Source organism: Manis pentadactyla, chromosome 3, assembly GCF_030020395.1.
Source record: "Manis pentadactyla isolate mManPen7 chromosome 3, mManPen7.hap1, whole genome shotgun sequence".
Taxonomy (NCBI): domain Eukaryota; kingdom Metazoa; phylum Chordata; class Mammalia; order Pholidota; family Manidae; genus Manis; species Manis pentadactyla.
This window is the reverse complement of record NC_080021.1, coordinates 146,839,226-146,859,693: the sequence shown is the minus strand read 5'-3', so window position 1 is coordinate 146,859,693 and position 20,468 is coordinate 146,839,226. Positions and strand designations below refer to the sequence as shown.

General features: G+C 34.5%; 1 protein-coding gene across 5 annotated transcripts in view; it reads left to right on the top strand.

Moving 5' to 3' along the window:
- Positions 1-20,468, top strand: part of VPS13A (vacuolar protein sorting 13 homolog A) — a 236,372-nt gene that overhangs the window by 22,506 nt on the left and 193,398 nt on the right. For 3 of the 5 annotated variants that reach the window (XM_036893494.2, XM_036893495.2, XM_036893496.2), the window contains exons 2-6: positions 7,999-8,042; positions 10,769-10,811; positions 12,936-13,031; positions 13,299-13,400; positions 20,257-20,366. In XM_036893494.2, the coding sequence (XP_036749389.2) occupies positions 7,999-8,042; positions 10,769-10,811; positions 12,936-13,031; positions 13,299-13,400; positions 20,257-20,366 (395 nt within the window). Of the gene's footprint in view, positions 1-7,998; positions 8,043-9,015; positions 9,174-10,768; positions 10,812-12,935; positions 13,032-13,298; positions 13,401-20,256; positions 20,367-20,468 lie in introns of those variants that run through there. The other 2 variants (XM_057498558.1, XM_036893497.2) reach the window with 2 other exon arrangements.

The following is a 20,468-nucleotide window of genomic DNA, read 5'->3' as shown; positions in this document are numbered from 1 at the left end:
TATCTCAATGCTGTAATATATTTCAAACTGATACCAACTTAACTTCAGTCACATACAGTAACTTTACTCCTTTACAGCCCACCTTCCCAACTTTACTATTGCTGTAGCAAATGACATCTTTATATTTATTTATTTATTTGTTTGTTTGTTTGTTTATTAAGGTATGATTGATATACACTCTTATGAAGGTTGCACAATGAAAAAACAATGTGGTTACATTTACCCATATTATCAAGTCCCCACCCATACCCAAATGCAGTCACTGTGTATCCATGCAGCAAGATGCCACAGATCCACTATGTGCCTTCTCTGTGCTACACTGTTCTCCCCCGTGATACCCCACACCATGTGTACTAAACATAATACCCCTCAATCCCCTTCTCCCTTCCTCCCCACCTGCCCTCCCACACCCCTCCCCTTTGGTAACCACTAGTTCATTCTTGGAGTCTCTGAGTCTGCTGCTATTTTGTTCCTTCAGTTTTGCTATGTTGTTATACTCCACAAATGAAAATCATTTGGCATTTGTCTTTCCCTGCCTCACTTATTTCACTGAGCATAATGCCCTCCAGCTCCATCCATGTTGTTGCAAATGGTAGAATTATTTTCTTTCTTATGGCCGAATACTATTTCATCGTGTATATGTGCCACATCTTCTTTATCCATTCATCTATTGACGTACACTAAGGTTGCTTCCATATCTTGGCTATTGGAAAAAGTGCTGCGATAAACATAGGGATGCATATGTCTTTTTGAATCTGAGAACTTGTATTCTTTGGGTAAATTCTAAGTAGTGGGATTCCTGGGTCAAATGGTATTTCTATTTTTGTTTTTTGAGGAACCTCCATATTGCTTTCCATAATGGTTGAACTAGCTTACATTCACACCAGCAGTGTAGGAGGGTGCCCCTTCCTCTGCATCTTCCCCAGCAGTTGTTGTTCTTAGTCTTTTCGATGCTGGCCATCCTTACTGGTGTGCGGTGATATGTCATTGTGGTTTTTATTTGCATTTCCCTAATGATTAGTGATGTGGAGCATATTTTCATGTGTCTGTTGGCCATCTCAATTTCTTCTTTGAAGAACTGTCTCTTCATATCCTCTGCCCATTTGTTAATCAGGTTATTTGCTTTTTGGGTGTTGAGGCGTGTAAGTTCTTTATATATTTTGGATGTTAACCCCTTGTCAGAAATGTCATTTACAAATATATTCTCCCATACTGTAGGATGCCTTTTAGTTTTGTTGATGGTGTCCTTTGTCGTACAGAAACTTTTTAGTTTGATGTAGTCCTATGAGTTCATTTTTGCTTTTGTTTCCCTTGCTCGAGGAGATGCGTTCGGGAAGAAGTTGCTCATGCTTATATTCAAGAGATGTTTGCCTATGTTGTCTTCTAAGGGTTTTATGGTTTCATGACTTACATTCAAGTCTTTAATCCATTTCGAGTTTACTTTTGTGTATGGGGTTAAACAATAATCCACTTTCATTCTCTTTCATGTAGCTGTCCAGTTTTGCCAACAGCAGCTGTTGAAGAGACTGTCATTTCCCCATTGTATATTCATTGCTCCTTTAATGTACATTAATTGACCATAGATGGTTGGGCTTATGTCACGACTCTCTAGCCTGTTTCATTGGTCTCTGGGTCTGTTTTTGTCCCAGTACCAAATTGTCTTGATTACTGTGGCTTTGTAGTAGAGCTTGAAGTTGGGGAGTGTAATGTCCCCAGCTTTTTTCTTCCTTCTCAGAATTGCTTTGGCTATTGGAGGTCTTTTGTGGTTCCATATGAATTTTAGAATGATTTTCTCTTGTTCTTAGTACCGTTGAAGGATGCTGTTGGTATTTTGATAGGAATTGCATTGAATCTATAGAGTGCTTTAGGCAGGATGGCCATTTTGGCAATATTAATTCTTCCTATCCATGAGCACAGGATGTGTTTCCATTTATTGGTATCTTCTTTAACTTCTCTTAAGAGTTTCTTGTAGTTTTCAGGGTATAGGTCTTTCACTTCCTTGGTTAGGTTTATTCCTAGGTATTTTATTCTTTTTGATGCAATTGTGAATGGAGTTGTTTTCCTGATTTCTCTCTCTGCTAGTTCATCGTTAGTGTATAGGAATGCCACAGGTTTCTGTGTATTAATTTTGTGTCCTGCAACTTTGCTGAATTCAGATATTAGATCTAGTAGTTTTGGAGTGGATTCTTTAGGGTTTTTTATGTACAATATCATGTCATCTGCAAACAGGGACAGTTTAACTTCTTCCTTGCCAATCTGGATGCCTTTTATTTCTTTGTGTTGTCTGATTGCTGTGGCTAGGACCTCCAGTACTGTGTGGAATAAAAATGGGGAAAGTGGGCATCCTTGTCTTGTTCCCGATCTTAAAGGAAAAGCTTTCAGCTTCTCACTGTTAATATAATGTTGGCCATGGGATTGTCATATATGGCCTTTATTATGTTGAGGTATTGCCCTCTCTACCCATTTTGTTGAGAGTTTTTATCATGAATGGATGTTGAATTTTGTCATATGCTTTTTCAGCATCTGTAGAGATGATCATGTGGTTTTTGTCCTTCTTTTTGTTGATGTGGTGGATGATGTTGATGTATTTTCGAATGTTGTACCATTCTTGCATCCCTGGAATAAATCCTACTTGATCATGATGGATGATCTTTTTGATGTATTTTTTAATTCAGCTTGCTAATATTTTGTTGAGTATTTTTACATCCATGTTCATCAGGGATATTGGTCTGTAATTTTCTTTTTTTGTGGTGTCTTTGCCTGGTTTTGGTATTAGAGTGATGCCGGCCTCATGGAATGTGTTTGGAAGTACTCCGTCTTCTTCTACTATTTGGAAAACTTTAAGGAGGATGGGTATTAGGTCTTCCCTAAATGTTTGATAAAATTCAGCAGTGAAGCCATCTGGTCCAGGGATTTTGTTCTTAGGTAGTTTTTTGGTTACCTGTTCAACTTCATTGCTGGTAATTGGTCTGTTCAGATTTTCTGTTTCTTCCTTGGTCAGCCTCGGAAGGTTGTATTTTTCTAGAAAGTTGTCCATTTCTTCTAGGTTATCCAGTTTGTTAGCATACAATTTTTCATAGTATTCTCTAATAATTCTTTGTATTTTTGTGGTGTCCGTAGTGATTTTTCCTTTCTCATTTCTGATTTTGTTTATGTGTGTAGACTCTCTTTTTTTCTTGATAAATCTGGCTAGGGGTTTATCTGTTTTATTTATTTTCTTGAAGAACCAGCTCTTGCTTTCATTGATTCTTTCTATTGTTTTATTGTTCTCGATTTTATTTATTTCTGCTCTAATCTTTATTATGTCCCTCCTTCTACTGACTTTGGGCCTCATTTGTTGTTCTTTTTCTAGTTCCATTAATTGTGAGTTTAGACTGCTTATATGGGATTGTTCTTCTTTTCTGAGGTAGGCCTGTATTGCAATATACTTTCCTCTTAGCATGGCCTTCACTGCATCCCACAGATTTTGTGGTGTTGAATTATTGTTTTCATTTGTCTCCATATATTGCTTGATCTCTGTTTTTATTTGGCCATTGAGACATCTTCATATATTATGTACCTATTGCAATGGGCTTGTAATTTTTTATTCTTTTGTCTTTTAAATCTGTAAAAGAACAAAAAGTGGACTTACTAAGGAAAATTACAATAATACTAGTTTTTATATTTGCACATGTATTTGCCTTTACTGCCTTTATTATGTCCCTCCTTCTACTGACTTTGGGCCTCATTTGTTGTTCTTTTCTGTTTTATATGGCTTTGTTACTTATAGTGTAATTATTTCCAACTTGAGGGACTCCCTCTAAAATATCTTGTAAGGTAGATCTTCTGATAATGAACTCCCTCAGCTTTTCTTTATCTGAGAATAACCTAATTGTTCCCTTATTTTTGGAGTAGGTATATTTTGCTAGGTAAAATGTCCTTCCTTTACTGTTTTTTTTTTTCCTTTAAACACTTTAAATATACTTTTCTCTGTTTCTGGTTTGTAAGGTTTCTGCTGAGAAATCTACTGATGATCTTTCTGAGGATCCAGTGTATATGTCAAGTTGCATTTCTCTTGCTGCCTTTAATATTCTCTCTCTTTGCTTATCATGCTTCTTGGTAGAGATTCTTGGATTCATATATCCATGTCTTTCCTCAAATTTGAGAACTTTTTGGCTATTATTTCTTATGATAAACTCTCTGCCCCTTTATCTTCACTCCTTTTAGGATCCCCATCTATGCATATATTGATCCACTTAATGATGTCCTATAAGTCCTTTAGGCTGTGTTCAGTTTTCTTTCCTTTTTCTTTTTGACCTTTGTGTGTGTGTGTGTGTGTGTGTGTGTATATAGTAGGAGAGCAAGGTACAGGCTTTTATTTAGAAATAAAGTGAGAGGAGAGAGCTCCTGGCTCACGCCAGGAGGGGACAAGAGAGCCCCCCCTCACTCTATATTTTTAAGTAACCTGTTGTGGATAAAGTGAAGGTTCCTATGGCCAGGATTTCACCTGGCCCTGGTTGGCTAGCTCACCACACACATGTGGGCAATATGTTCTTATTTACTCTATATAAGGAGCTCTGCCCAGTACTCTGGGTGACAGAGGGGCATCATGGCTGCAAGGCTGCAGGAGAGGAGAGACTGGAGTGGTGGCAGCGCTGAGGACAGACTGAGATGGCTGTGGCGGTAGAGAGGCCCAGAGGCAGAGGCCAGCCTACTGCATACAGACTCACTCTGAGTGAACAGGATTCAAGTGATTGACCTGCATTTGTGGAAATAAAGTTGGGTATAAACCCTTTCACCCCAAGAACATTCCACTGTCATTTCTTTGGTCTTATTGAATCTATAGTGAACTTGTCCAGAGCTGAAACCCATTGGCGAGACACCTGTCTTCAAGTTTACTGATTTTTTTTTTTGCCTGCTCCAGCCTGCTCTTGCTTTTCTCTAGTAAATTTTTCAATTCATTTATTCTTTGTACTTGTGTTGGTGTGTGTTTTTCTCTGCTTTTTTTCAAGAGTTTTTTCTTTGTTGTTGATTTAACTTACACATAACATTGTATAATTTTAAGGTGTGTAACATGTTGAAATTTGATACATTTATATATTGCAGTATGATTGCCACTTTAGCTTAAATTAACACCTTTATTTAATCACCTAACTAGCTTTCCTTTTTTGTGGTGAGAACATTTAGGCTCTAGTTTCTTAGCAGTTTTGAAGTATACAGTAGAGTATTGTTGACTCTAATCACAGTGTTGGGTGTTAGATCTCTAGAACTTATTCATCTCCTAGTTGCAAGTTTGTACCCTTTACCAGTTCCCCAGTTCCCCCATATTCCAGTCCCTTGTAGCCACCATTCTATTCTCTGTTTCCATGAGTTTGGCTTTTTAAAATTCTACATATAAGTGATACCTACATTATTTGTCTTTCTCTCAGGCTGATCTCAGTAAGCATAATGCCCTCAAAGTCTGTCCGTGTTGTTGCAAGTAGCAGGATTTCTTTCTTATGGCTGAATAATATTCTAATGTATATGGAGCACATCTTTATCGATTCTTCTGTTGCTGGACACTTTCATTTCCATATCTCAGCTATTGGGAATTACGCTGCAGTAAACATGGGAGTGCACATACCTTTTTAGCACTTGTTTTCCTTATCTTTGGATATATACCTAGAAGTGGGATTTCTGTGAGATTTATACAAGCTTTCATCTTTGATTTTCTGCAGTTTGGTTATATGTGTAGGTGTAGATTTTTTTGGTACTTTCCTATTCCTTGTTCTCTGAACTTCCTGGATCTGTTTGTTACTTTTATCATTAATTTTGGACATTTGCAGCTATTATTTTTCAAACTCTTTGTTTTTCTTGCTTCTTGCTCCTTTTTTCCTTTTAGTATTCTTATTACACAGTACAGCTTTTACAGTTGTCCTACAGTTTTTGGACATTCTGTTCCATTATTTTCTTCTTGCATTTTTCTCTCTGCATTTCAGTTTGGGAAATTTATATTTACATATCTTTAAGCTTTCAAATTTGAGGTTTAAAAATGTCCAGTTGTTCTGAAATTGATATGGAACCATGAAAGAGCCTGAATAGCCAAAGCAGTCGTGAGGAGAATAAAGCTGGGGACATTATGCTCCCAAACTTCAAGCTCTACTACAAAGCCATAGTAATCAAGATAATATGGTACTGGCACAAGAACAGACCCATAGACCAATGGAACACAATATAGAGAGTCCAGATATAAACCCAAACATATATGGCCAATTAATATATGATAAAGGTGCCATGGATATACAGTGGAGAAATGACAGCCTCTCAACAACTGGTGTTGGCAAAATTGGACAGCTCAATCTAAGAGAATGAAACTGGATTATTGTCTAACTCCACACACAAAAGTAAACTCGAAATGGATCAAAGACCTGAATGTAAATCATGAAACCATAAAACTTTTAGAAGAAAACATAGGCGAAAATGTCTTGAATATAAACACGAGCAACTTTTTCCTGAACACATCTCCTTGGGCCAGGGAAACAAAGCAAAAATGAACAAGTGGGGACTACATCAAAGTAAAAAGCTTCTGTACAGCAAAAGACACCATCAACAGAACAAAAAGGCATCCTACACTATGGGAGAATATATTCATAAATGACATATCTGATGGGGTTATCATCCAAAATATATAAATAACTCACATGTCTCAACACCCAAAAAGCAAATAACCTGATAAAAAATGGGCAGAGGAATAGACACTTCTCTAAAGAAGAAATTGAGATGGCCAACAGGCACATGCAAAGATGCTCCACATTGCTAATTATCAGGGAAATGCAAATTAAAACCACAATGAGGTATCACCTCACACCAGTTAGGATAGTCAACATCAAAAAGACAAGGAACAACAAATGCTGGCAAGGATGCAGAGAAAGGGGAACCTCCTATACTGCTGGTGGGAATGTAAATTAGTTCAACCATTGTGGAAAGCAATATGGAGGTTCCTCAAAATACTAAAAGTAGAAATGCCCTTTGACCCAGTAATTCCACTCCTAGGAATTTACCTGAAGAAAACAAGATCCCAGATTCAAAAAGACATGTGCACTCCTATGTTTGCTGCAGCACTATTTACAATAGCCAAGATACGGAGGCAACCTAAGTGTCCATCAGTAGATGAATGGATAAAGAAGATGTGGGACATATACACAATGGAATATTATTCAGCCATAAGAAGAAAACAAATCCTACCATTTGCAACAACATGGATGGAGCTAGAGGGTATTATGCTCAGTGAAATAAGCCAGGTGGAGAAAGACAAGTACCAGACGATTTCCCTCATTTGTGGAGTACAAAAAAAAAGCAAAACTGAAGCAACAAAACAGTAGTAGACTCACAGACTCCAAGAAGAGACTAGCAGTTACCAATGGGAAGGGTGTGGGGATGGTGGGTGGAGAGGGAGGAAGAAGGGGATTAAATAGCATTTTGATTAATATACATAATGTAGGTGGGTTCATGGGTAAGGCAGTAAAGCACAGAGAAGACAAGTAGTGACTCCATAGCATCTTACTACACTGATGGACAGTGACTGCAGTGGGGTGTGTGTGGGGGACTTGATAATTTGGGTGAATGTAGTAACCTTAGTGTTGCTCATGTGAAGCCTTCATAAGCTTATATATCAATGATGCCTTAATAAAAAAATTTCCAGTTCATTGCAAGTATACTTAAATACAATTCATTTTTTTAGCATATTCTTTTACCATGCTACCTTTCTACGTTCATATTATGTGTATATTTCTGATTAAAATGTTTGCATATGCTAACATTGAGCTACAGCTGCAGAACTTACAGTAAATTATGTTTTAGTCAAACATACAACTGTAGACTAAGTTGAAGAATGAAGGTGAGCTAATTAGATCATAGTTGGTTTTCTGTTGTATACATTATAACTCTTTTTCCTTAATATGTTGCTTAGGAATGAGGAATACCTAACTTTTTAAAATCAAAATATTTATTTCAATTTCTTTTTAAAATAATCTTTTTTAGGAGCTGTGGCCCTGAAGAATCTTGAAATTAAAGAAAATGCCTTGGTAGGTTTTGACCTGTATAAAACTAGTAATGTTAGTAAATTTAGATATATGGACTTACTCCTGATTTACTTTGTTACCTTAAATGATTCAAGTTTGAAGAATGTTGTGAAATTTTTAGAAAATGTGAATTTTGAAAAATGGACTTTTTAATCTCTTTAAAAGCACAAACTGACAGTGTAATTTTTTTCCATTTAAAAAATATTTTTGATATTTATTGTATGGTTTTATTTTAAGTGGTTAACTTATATCTGTAATCGTCAAGTTTTTTGTTTATACTGTTTTAACCATTTTTTATTGTAGAATTCAGTGGCATTAGTTACATTCACAATACTGTACAACCATCAGCCAATACCTATTTTTAAAACTTTTCATTATGCCAGAGGGAATCCTGTAATAATTAAGAAATAACTCCATATTCCCTTTCCCTGTAGGCCCTGCTAACCTCTAATCTACTTTCTATCTTTAAATTTGCCTATTCAGTAGTTCATAAAAGTGGGATCCTGCTATGATTGTCATTTTATGTCTGGCTTACTTAGCATAATTCCTTCAGGGTTCATCCATGTAGCATGTATCAGAACACCACGCCTTTTTATGACTAAATAATACTGCCCTGTATGTGTATGCCACATTTTGTTTATCCATTTATCTGTTGATGGATGGTTGGGTTGTTTGTCTCTTGACTCTTATGAATAATGCTCCTGTGAACATTGGCATACACATACCTGAGTCCCTGCTTTCAGTTCCTGTGGGTAAATAGCTAGGATTAGAATTGCTAGCATTCATGGTAAATTTTGTCTTTAGCCTTTTCAGGAATTGCCCCACTGTTTTCCATAACAATTGAGCCATTTTATATTCCCATCAGTAGTGTATGAAGATTCCAATTTCTCCACATACATGCTAACATTTATACGTTATTTTAAATAATAGCCATTCTAATGAATATAAAGTAATATCTCATTTTGTTTTTTCTTAGCATTTTTCGAATGACTGAGGAGATTGAACCTCTTCATGTGCTTATTGGCCATTTGTGTATCTTCTTTGGAGAATGTTTATTTGAAAACCATTGCTGATTTTTTATTGAGTTTTTTTTTTTTTTTGGTTGAGTTGTCATATTTGACACCAAATGAGAGGGTATATTTTTTTCCTACATATTTGTATAACAGTAACTATATTATACACAGCAGTAATAGTATAACTTCATTTGGGTACCCAGACCCGATTCCAATGTGTGTAAATATGTGGGAGGGGCTCTTCCCATACGTATTTATACCACGCAATTCTGGAACACCAACAGGGTGTTGGAGAACTCAGTTCAATTTTGATGGTATCTGCCTGGAGACAGCACCAGATTCCCAGGTTAAGGGCTCTATCCTACAGGACTGCCCTCCAGCCCCTACTCCAGACACTTGTTCCAAACCCCAGGCAGTTACTTGTGTTTCAGACCTACCGGCTACAGATCGGAAGTTCCTATGACCTCCTCCTTAAGTTCGATTAATTTGCTAGAGTGGCTCACAGAATTCAGGAAAACTTACTGTTTACTAGTTTAATAAAGGGTACCATAAAGGATACAAGTTAACGGCCAGATGAAGAGAGACAAAGGGCAAGGTCCCAAATAAAGAGCTTTTATCCTTGCAGAGGTTGGGGCCTTGACTCCGTGGCATGTGGAGGCATTCTGATTCTCCAAGCATAGAAGCTCTCTCCAACCAATAACCAAGATCCAACCAAGCAGAGCAGGCAGAGCAGACAGCGAGAGACAAAGAGCAAAAAGCTCTTCTCAGGGGATTTTGTGAGGGCTTCGTTGCATAGTCATGATTGACTAAATTATTGGCCTTTGACTGAGGTGGGCTGAGGGTCCAAAAGTCTTCATTAACATGACAAAACACCTATTTCACCTTTAAGACTCTGCGGTGTTTTCAATAACTATAGATGAAGACCAAATACACCTGGGAAATATGTATTTCTTGTAATTCAGTGTATCACAGTTATAGTTCTTAATATACTCCCAATATTTCCCCTTATCCAGATCTATGATTTGCAAATACTTCCTCCCATAAAGGGTTATCTTATGCTTCTGTTAGTAGTGTCCTTTGATAAATAATAGTTTTTAATTTTGATAAAATTGAATTCATCTGTTTTTTTTCTTTTGTTGCCTGTGCCTTTGATGTGGTATGCAAGACATCACTGCTAAATCTAATATCAAGAAGATTTTACCTTACGTTTTCTTCTAAGGGCTTTCTAGTTTTAGTTCTTAGGTTTAGTTCTTTGGTCCAGTTTGAGTTAAGGGTACAACTTCATTCTTTTGCATGAGGATATCCAGTTTCACAAGCACCATTTATTGGAAAGATGGTCCTTTCCCACACTGAATGAGGAGGAATTTTTTGAGGATATTTTTGCAAAATGGCATTTTAATCTCCTTACAAGCACAAATTGACAGTGGAATTTCCCACTTTATTACCCCCAAGCAATATAAAAGTAGTCCTGGTATAGGTAACTTATATGGTCAGTATTACTACTGAACCATTTTCTTATTTATTTCAAATCAGTCTCCCTGAATTTTATGAAGTAGAGAATACTATTGCAATTGTATATCTATAATTTAAATGAATGTTGAGGAAAAAGAGAAGGTATATGTTAACTTAAACCCCTTAAGTAATTTTGGGAAGAACAACGTTGTTATTCTTTTGTTGAACTATGTATGTACTAATATTTTACATATATTTTTTTAGAGTCAACTGGATGTCCCATTTAAAATTAAAGTTGGTCATATAGGTAAGCTATTTTTATTTGAATGTCCTGTTTGCTGGACCTGCATAATATGCCTAGTATCTCTTTAATATGGTAACGTTTCTGAGCATTAATTGAAAATAATCATGTGTTTTCATCTAGTTAGGGCTCAGTTGTATAACTTAAAAATACTGCGTGGTTCATACATTCCTTGTCCAATACCTATGAAGTTATACATCTTATTAGGTGTTAAAAATGAGAGCCAAAGTGTCAAATCTAATAAACAGCATAATCATGTCAGTTTCCTAGGATTCTGACTAGTTGTCATTGCTGTACTCTGATTGCATGGGTATGTGTAGTGTGAAGTGTAGGGTCTGGATCATCTAGTCAGTGTAGCTAGGGATGAACCAGAAACCTAGTTTCTGAGGCTACTTGCCTACTTCTATCATGGTACCTGTCATTCTTTAATATCATCATTATTTATTTATTTCTTCTACTAGGCAATAAGTGTTTTGAGAAGATTTAATTTTAATTGTATCTTCACCACTTAGCACAGTACCTGGCAACTAGTAGGAACACAGTCTGTTGAATGAAAGAAGTACACAGCTCCAAATGAGTGGTACAGTAGTATGATCAGTTTTATAGGATCATACTGTCCCCTTGCTATTACATGGGTGTTCTTAATCTTATTGATCTTTCAAAGTTTTTCTTACTTAGCATATGGAATTACATATATATCAAATATAAATACATATATTTTAAAAGTAGTTGTCTTCATATGGAAGATTTTTAGAATTACCTTTTTTACATTTTTCTGAATTTTCCAAATCTTCTATAAAAAGGCTGCACTTTAATCTTACTACACTGATGGACAGTGACTGCAATGGGGTATGGGGGGAGTCCATAATAAGGGTGAATATAGTAACCACATTGTTTTTCTTGTGAAACCTTCATAAGAGTGTATATCAATGATACTTTAATAAAAAAAATATGCTGCACTTTATAATGAGAGGAAAACACTAATTTCTGTGAAGAAAAAAAAGATTTAATGGTGAAAATGCTGCATTACTAATTTTTATATGTTTATTTGATTACTTAAAGCTATTGTCACAGTTCTGTTCATTTACTTTTTTGTCTTACATGTGTAGGCAGTATGCCTAATATATTTCTAAATAGACTGTCAAATTTGCACAGTTATTTTTCCTAACCTCATTTCTTTTTCATTATATTTTTACTGTACAGAAGTTTGAAATGTAACTATCTACTCTGATTTCAAAACTTAGAAAGTTATCTTTCTTTTAGAAATTGGGTAGTTTGTTTTTCTCTGGATTGACATTGTATGATGAAATCTCTCAATCTGGGGTTTTTAAAATATGGATTTTTAGGGTTGTGTAATGATGTAAATCTATGTAGTTTTTTCCCTTCACGAATTACTGTGCAGTTAATGCAACAGTAGTGTATTTAATTACCTTTTCCTTCCCCAATCACGGCAATTATTTCTAAACCTAGAGACTCATACTTTCTAAAAATTAAAAAAAATACTTTAAAACTCTTTATTATTGAAATTTCCTGAATACACAAAACTAGAATCAATAGAATAATGAACCCCTTACATAGTATTTTTTAATTCAAGAAATCTAATGCTTTTTAAAATACTTTGCTGTTGGATTGTTGTAAAACATTTTCATTACTTTTAGGAATTTTCTTACATTACACATTATTCTTGATTATTACACAGAAATTTGTGTATGCATGCACTCTTACATAACATTTACATATGAAAAATACATACTTGCATTATGTATATAATCTTTTTAAAGTATAAGAAAAATACTTCTATTAGAGGTTTATAGTAAGAATTGAGGAAATTCAAAGTTATAATCTCAAGGATTATGAATAATGGAAGGAGAATGTGGTGCAGATCACCATACATAAAAACTTGTAAATTTTTAGAATATCTTTTTTAGTAGATTTTCCATCAACACTAATTCATATAGTTTCAAATCATCACAAGAAAGGCTTGCTTTGGGTTGTAAAATATATTTCTATAAAGTGAGCCTGTAAGGTCAAAGGCAACTTTGTTATCTCTTCTAATGTGTGCCATTAGAAAATAGGCTTACATAAATGTAGGTTGAATAAATATTTTTTGTCTTTTTTTTTTTAATGTAGGTAATCTCAGTCTTAAAATTCCATGGAAAAACCTTTATACTCAACCAGTCGAAGCTGTCTTGGAAGACATTTATTTACTCATAGTGCCTTCTTCTAGTAAGTCAAATTTTAAACATTATAATTTGATTTACTCTTTTTGTGAATGGAAGAGTCTTTTTATTTGATAATTGTTTAAAATACTTTAGGGGGTTTTTCATGATATTTTTATATTTTAATTTGGTACTTGGGAGTAAAAACTTACATTAGTTTTTACTCTAAATTTTTATAGACTTTGAATTGGTGATTATTTTCAAGGATATTTTTTGCAATGAGTATATTTAAATTTGAGGTAATTAAGATTCTTCCTTTTTATGCTTTCTTTAGTAATAAAATATGATTGTTTAAAAGAAGAAAAACAACTCCTGGAAGCAAAGCAACAGGAACTAAAACGAATAGAAGAAGCAAAACAAAAAGTAGCTGATCAAGGTAAAGAAAACATAAATAAGAATGGTAATAAAAAATGGAGAAGACTTAAATGTTAATTATATTTGAATATTATTTTTCTCTGGAGGCACTGCAATTACTTAACAAATATGAGAGAATCTTATTATATGGGGAATTTTAATATGATTTGTATGTTTCATCATGTTTATAGAAATTTTACCTCACCGAAATTTACCTCAGGGCAAATAGTATACCTAGTTTATAAGGGTAATGTTAGTTTTTTAACTGTAGTAATTAATTTATTCAAGTATATTTTTATTCCCCTTATAGCAATTCATCACATTTTCAAATACTTAGTCCCTTGATATATTTGTATTTTCCCAAATCTGTTTACTCACCCTCTGGCTTCATAAACTTTCCTGTCTGACTTAGACCAAATGGTCCATTGCTTCAACCCCCTCTTTTCTAAGTGGAAGAGATGTCTTGCAGAAATCCTCTTTGACTTGTGCTGTGGTCACGTCACTATTACTAGCTACTGTTTGTACTCCTAATTCCCCCTCTAGTGAATCTTTCTCCTTAGCATGTAAATATGCTATAGCCTCTCTTCTCTTCAAACATAAAATCATCTTCCTAACCTACTTACTTGTTCATCTTCTGCTCCTCTGTACTCATTTAATAGTTAAATATCTTAAAAGAAAAATATATGTATACTGCTTCATTATCTTTTCCATGCATAGATTTTTCAAAATAAAAAATACAATAAAAAATAAGCTTTAGATCTATTGACAAACAGGTAAAAAACATTAAAGGAGATTTAACACAATTTCTGACAACCCTTCTTATAATTATTTTTTCTTTTCTGTCACAGTTCTTTCAGACCCTCTATAGTCATTCATCCCTACCCCAATCCTTTTTAAAATATATTTTTATTGTGGTATACATATAACAAATTTATCACCCTCACCACTCTTAAATGTATAGCTCAGTATTATTAAACACATGTATAATGTTGTGTAACCATTACCACCATCCATCTCTATGTATCTTTTCTTCTTGTAAAATTGAAACTTTATGCTCATTAAGTAATAACTCACCCATTCCTCTCCTCACCCCACCCCTGGAAACCTCATTTCTACGTTCTTTGTCTATGATTTTGAGTACTTGTGATAAGTGGAATCATATCATATTTGCCTTTTTCTGACTGGCTTATTTAACATCATGTCTTCAAGGTTCATCCATGTTAACATCCATCAGAATTTTCTTTTTAAGACTTAATAGTATTCTATTTTATGTATTTACCACATTTTGCTTAACTATTCTTCAATCGATGGATACTTGGGTTGCTTCTGGGTTTTAGCTGTTTCGAATGTGCTGCTGTGCACATGGGAGTACAAATATCCTTTTGGGACACTACTTTTAATTCTTTGGGTTGTATACCTAGAAGTGGAATTGCTGGATCCTCTGATACTTTTACTATGTTTTTAAATTTTTGAAGAATTGCCTTATTGTTCTGCACAAGGACTTGTACCATTTTACATTGAACAAGGATTCCAGTTCCTTCACAGTCTTACAAACAGGTACTTTTTGGAAAGTAGTATCCTATATAGGGATAAAGTGGTATTTAATATAGTATTGATTTGAATTTCCCTAAAGATTAGTACTTCAGCATCTTTTCAGGTGCTTACTGACTGTATATCTTTTGTGGAGTAATGTCTGTTTAAGTCTTTCTTCCATCTTTTAACTGGATTGTTTTTCTGTTGTTGAGTGGTACAAGTTCTTTATGTATTCTGAATGTTAATCTGTTACTAGGTATAGGCAAATTTTCTCTCGTTCTCTAGGTAGTTTCTGTACTCTTGAGAGTGTGATGCACAAAATTTTAAAATTCTCATGAAGTACAGTTTGTCTACTTTTTTTTTTCTGTGCCTTTGGTGTCTCATGCAAGAAATCTTTGCCAAATCCATTGTCACACAGCATCTGTCCTACATTTTCTATGAGTGTTATAGTGTTAGGTCTTACACTTAAATCTTTGATCCATTTTTAGTTAATTTTTGTAAATGTTGTTAGATGATGTTGTCCAGCTTTATTCTCTTGCATGTGAATATCCAGATATCCATTTACCCAGAACCGTTTGTTAAAAATACTGTCCTTTCTCCATTGAATAGTCTTGGAACCCTTATAAAAATTATTTGAACATATATGCAAGGGTTTATTTCTGGGCTCTCTATTCAGTATGCCTGACTTTAACCCAGTGCCACACTGTTTTGATTACTGTTGTTTCATCATAAGTTTTGAAATCAGCAAGTATGAGTCTTCCAGCTTTGTTTCTACTTTTCAAGATTGTTTTGGCTATTTGGGAGTCCTTGAGATTCCATGAGTTTGAGGATAGATTTTTCTATTTCTGAAAAATATGTAATTGTGATTTTTTATAGAGATTGCTTTGAATTTGATTGCTTTGGACAGAATTGACATGTTAACAATAAGCCTTCCAATCCATGAACATGGGATGTGTTACCATTTATTTATGTCTTTTTAAATATCTTTCAGCAGAGTTTTGTAGTTCAGTTGTTCATTGTACAAGTCTTTTACCTCCTTGATTATTTAATTTCTGGGTGTTTTGTCTTTTTGATGCTATTTTGAAGGGCATTGTTTTTGTAATTTTCTTTGAAGATTGTTCATTGTTAGGGAATAGATTTGCAGTTGTGTGTGTGTGTGTGTGTGTGTGTGTGTGTGTGTGTGTGTGTATGTGTGTGTGTTGATTTTGTATCCTGCTGCTTTGCTGGATTGGTTTATTCTAATAGGTATTTTTGTGGAATACTTTGGTCCTGTTGTCTGCAAAAGACATAATTTTACTTCTTCCTTTCCAGTTTGGATACCTTTTATTTATTTATTTTTTCTTGCCTAAATACTCTGGCTGGAATTTTCAGTACTGTGTTGAATAAAAGTGGTGAAAGTGGACATCTTTGCCATCTTCCTGATCTTGGAGGAAAAGCTTTCAGACTTTCACTTTTGAATATGTTATTTGCTGTAAGTTTTTCGTATATGACCTTTACTATGTTAAGGTAGCTTCCTTTACTCCTAGTTTGCTGAGTGTTTTTATTATGAAAGTGTGTTGAATTTTATCAAATGCTTTTTCACCAATTAAGATGATAGTGTTTTTTTTTCCTTCATTCTGTTATGTGTATTACATTGATTAATTTTCATATAGTGAACCATCCTTCCATTCCAGGAATAAATTGTATTGAGTCATGCTGTATAATCTGTGCTATTGAATTTTGCTTGTATTTTGTTGAGGACTTTTCAGCAATATTGATTGGGGATATTTACCTGTTATTTTCTTGTGGTATCTTTGTCTGGCTTTGGCATCAGATTTAATTCTAACCTCATAGATTGAGTTTAGAAGTATTCTGTTCAATTTGGGGGGCAGTTTGAAGAGAAATGGTGTTTTCTTTTAAGTGTTTGGTAGAATTCACCAGTGAAACTATCAGTTCCATGGTTTTTATTTGGAGATTTTTATTACTGATTCAGTCTCTACTAGTTGTATGTTTATTCAGATTTTCTTTGTGAGTTTTGTTGCGGCAGGTTTTGTGTTTCTGGGAATTTGTCCATTTCTTGTGGTTAATACAATTTGTTGTCATGTAGTTGTTCATAGTACTCTTTATAGTCCTTTTTATTTCTGTAGTATTGGTAGTAGTGTTCGACTCTCATTTGTGATTTTAGTAATTTGAGTCTTTTTTTTAGTCCATCTAGCTATTTTTTAATTTTGTTGACCTTTTCAAGAAACCAACTTTTGGTTTCATTGATTTTATTTTGGTTTAGTTTGCCCTTTTTCTAGTTGTTTAAGTTGTAAAGTGATCTTGTTTTTTATAGCTGTAAATTTTCACACTAATACTTTTTTGTTGGGTCCTGTAAGTTTTGGTGTGTTATGTTTTAATTCTCATTCATCTCTATATATTTTCTAATTTCCTTTATGAATTATTGGCTCCAGCAAATTATGTGCAAGCTGGTCCAGGAATAAGTGCACAGCTGCCTACCATGGACCTGAGGATGGGGGATGAATAGCTGCTACTGTCCTAAGAGCTGAAATTGATGTAAATTAGCTGCAATTTACTGTCCAAGTCTTCCTTCAGAAATTGCAAGCCTTCAGTAGACTCCAGAGTTCTAAAATATTTATATAAGGTAGATTCTATCTGTTTAGTTGTTGTCCAAATGGGAAGACAGATTCCTGGTATTTTCTGCTCTGCTGCTTTCCCCAGCATCCTCCTGTCCTCCAGTTGTGTTTTTCCTTTTAAAAATTATTTTTATTTTACCAAGGGAATTCAAATACATAACTTTAAAAGTTAGACAGTGATATAAGACCCATACTTAAAAAAAAATGCACAACCCCATTTTTCCATCTTCCCACTACAGTTCTATCACATTTTGGTTAGATTAACATTCATTGTTTATGTTATCATGGTTACATATAAATGCTTACTAGTAACCCAAAAAGTATACTTTGATTACATGTATTTTCTGGCACAGCATTGTTATTTCTTTGGTAATAGTATGTGGATGTGGGTGTGATTGTTTATTATGTAGAACTTCTTTACTTAATGTGTCTCTTTTTGGTATGATGAATCTCCCCAGACCTTTAGGTACATGGTTTCAGAGTCTGCAGCATGTCAAATTCCTTTTCTCCAGAATAACTGCTTAACTTCTCAGTAGGGTGGGAAAGGAATAGTTGCTTGGCTCTGTGGGCTAGGGGAGGGAAGGTACCTAGAAGTCTAACTGCTCATTATACAGACTTTAAACAAAATTTATATTATCACCCTTTCCCTCCACCATGTTCCCTCTTTGCCAATTATGTTTTCTGAGGACTCCAGTTTTTTAATCTTTCCAAGACTGTTTTTTGGCTCATCTTTTTTATTGGCATCACCATCTGTGAGTGTTGAGGATTGAAATTCCTCTCTGCTAAATTGGCTAAGGCCATCTGTTTTCCAGCTTCTAAGTTTTTGAAGGTAGGTATCTCTTAACTGTTCTCTTACCTATACTCTTTCTTTTGGCCTTGGGGATTTATCCATTTTTTTTTTTCTGTTTACTTTTTCATTAGTGGAATTTTACTGAGGAATAGAGAAATAGATGCAGTCCACCATGTTAGTCCTTCCTATTTATACTTAGGTCTAAAACATAAGTGTTTAATCATGCTTAAAATTTCTCAGTGATACCTTACTATTACTAGGGAGAAGTGTAAAGTCTTCAGCAAGATACATTAAAGCTCTTATGATTTAAATCCTGTCTGCCTTTCCAGCCTCGTTACTGGCCCCACCTTCTCTTATCTCCCCTATTATTTGTTCCAGCCATACTGACCTATATGTAGTTTACAGAAATATACCAACCTCTGTGACTGTATCTCGCTTTCTGCTTTATCCAGCATACATCTAAGAGTTATTAGCATTAGGATGATGGTTGAGGCTATAAGATATAGATGAGGTTCCTGCAGCTGCAGTATAGAATGAGAAGAGAAACAATCCTAGGACTAAGCCCTCAGGAAATCCAACATTTATGATGTATGGAGGAGGAAAAGAGAAAAAGAAGATCAAGAAGGAGTGGTCAGATAGGTAGAAGGAAGTTGGGAAATTATGATTCCATGGAACAAAGGGTTTTTAGGAAGGAAAGTATGTATCAGATCCTGTTGAGGTAGCAGGTAAATTGAGGATTAAGAAATAACCATTTTGTGTATGTTGGGAGGTCATCTGTCACCTTTGAAAAAGCTATTCTGGTTTGTTGATGATTGAAGAGAATATGCTTCTCTTTCTTCCAAAAGCATTTAAAGTGTTGATGAAATAATACATTATAGAATCTGAGCTGGATAAGGGAGTCAGAAGGCAACTGGTGAATAGGGAAAGGAAGATTTAGCATTTAGTTGAATGATTGAAAAATTTATAGAGCGAAGGACTTGATTAGGTAGTGGTGGGTTCCAAATATTAAAATCAAAAGCTCTGTCTTCAAAAAGCTTATCTTCTATGTACTGGATTTCACAATCCTTTTATATTCAAGTATATTCACTTAACCTGTCATTCACTAACACTTACATTTGATGTACATATATCTCCATCATCTTTCCTTTATCTAAGGCCTCTTTGGTTCCTGTATTAGGAGCCAGTAGATCATTAGAGGAAAAGATAGATAATGGGTATATAAGGTACAACAGGACTAGAAATAAGAAAGGAGATTGTTTTATTGGCATTTTCAAGTAGGTTTAAAAGAGATGGTAACTAGTGCCTATCAAAAGCATATTAAAAAAATTTAGGAGCCTCAACTCTCTATTCTTTCTGTTCCTCTGAAAAGTATTGAAACTTGAGATAGTTAAAGTTGGTTTTAAAGAATGAAACAAGTGATGAACTTCCTTCATCCTTGGTTCAAAATTAAGAGGGAAAGGATCTTTTATCTTCTAATTTTGTTCTTATCAGGGGGAGGAGCATAATTCAATTATTTCATACATCTTAACCACACACAGCTTATGATGGTATCACCAATTTTAAGTGAGATTCCATTGCTACTGTTTCTGCATTTTCTAATTTAAGCCTGTTATAATTATGACCTAATAATCATTGTTGTTTTCCATATCTGTATATACTCTTAGATACAGTTAAGAGAGAGAAGTTATAAAATTTAATGCCAGTAATTCTGCATGGTTGACTTTAGTTTCATGGGGCAAGAAACTAACTTTTGAAAACTATACATTTAGTCATCATTGGAAGTCTTTTGGTATGAAAGACTTTTGGAAAGCAGTCTTTTAGTATTCTGTTTACAAAGATTTGTTTCCTTAGCAAGGTAATGTTTACATTATTTTGATATGTAGGTATTTATAGAATATATTTTTCATTCAAGTTAAAAAAATGAATATTTGCAATTGTAGAAAAACCTCAAGTGGAGAAACAGGACACTTTTACAGAAAAATTGATTACTCAGATCATAAAAAATCTTCAAGTGAAAATTTCTAACATCCATGTTCGTTATGAAGATGATGTAAGTATTGTTAATAAGTTACATTTGTTTTTATATTTAAATATGTTTTACTGTTTATTGATACCTGCTCTGTAGTGGCCAGCCTGTTGGATGCTGGGAAGT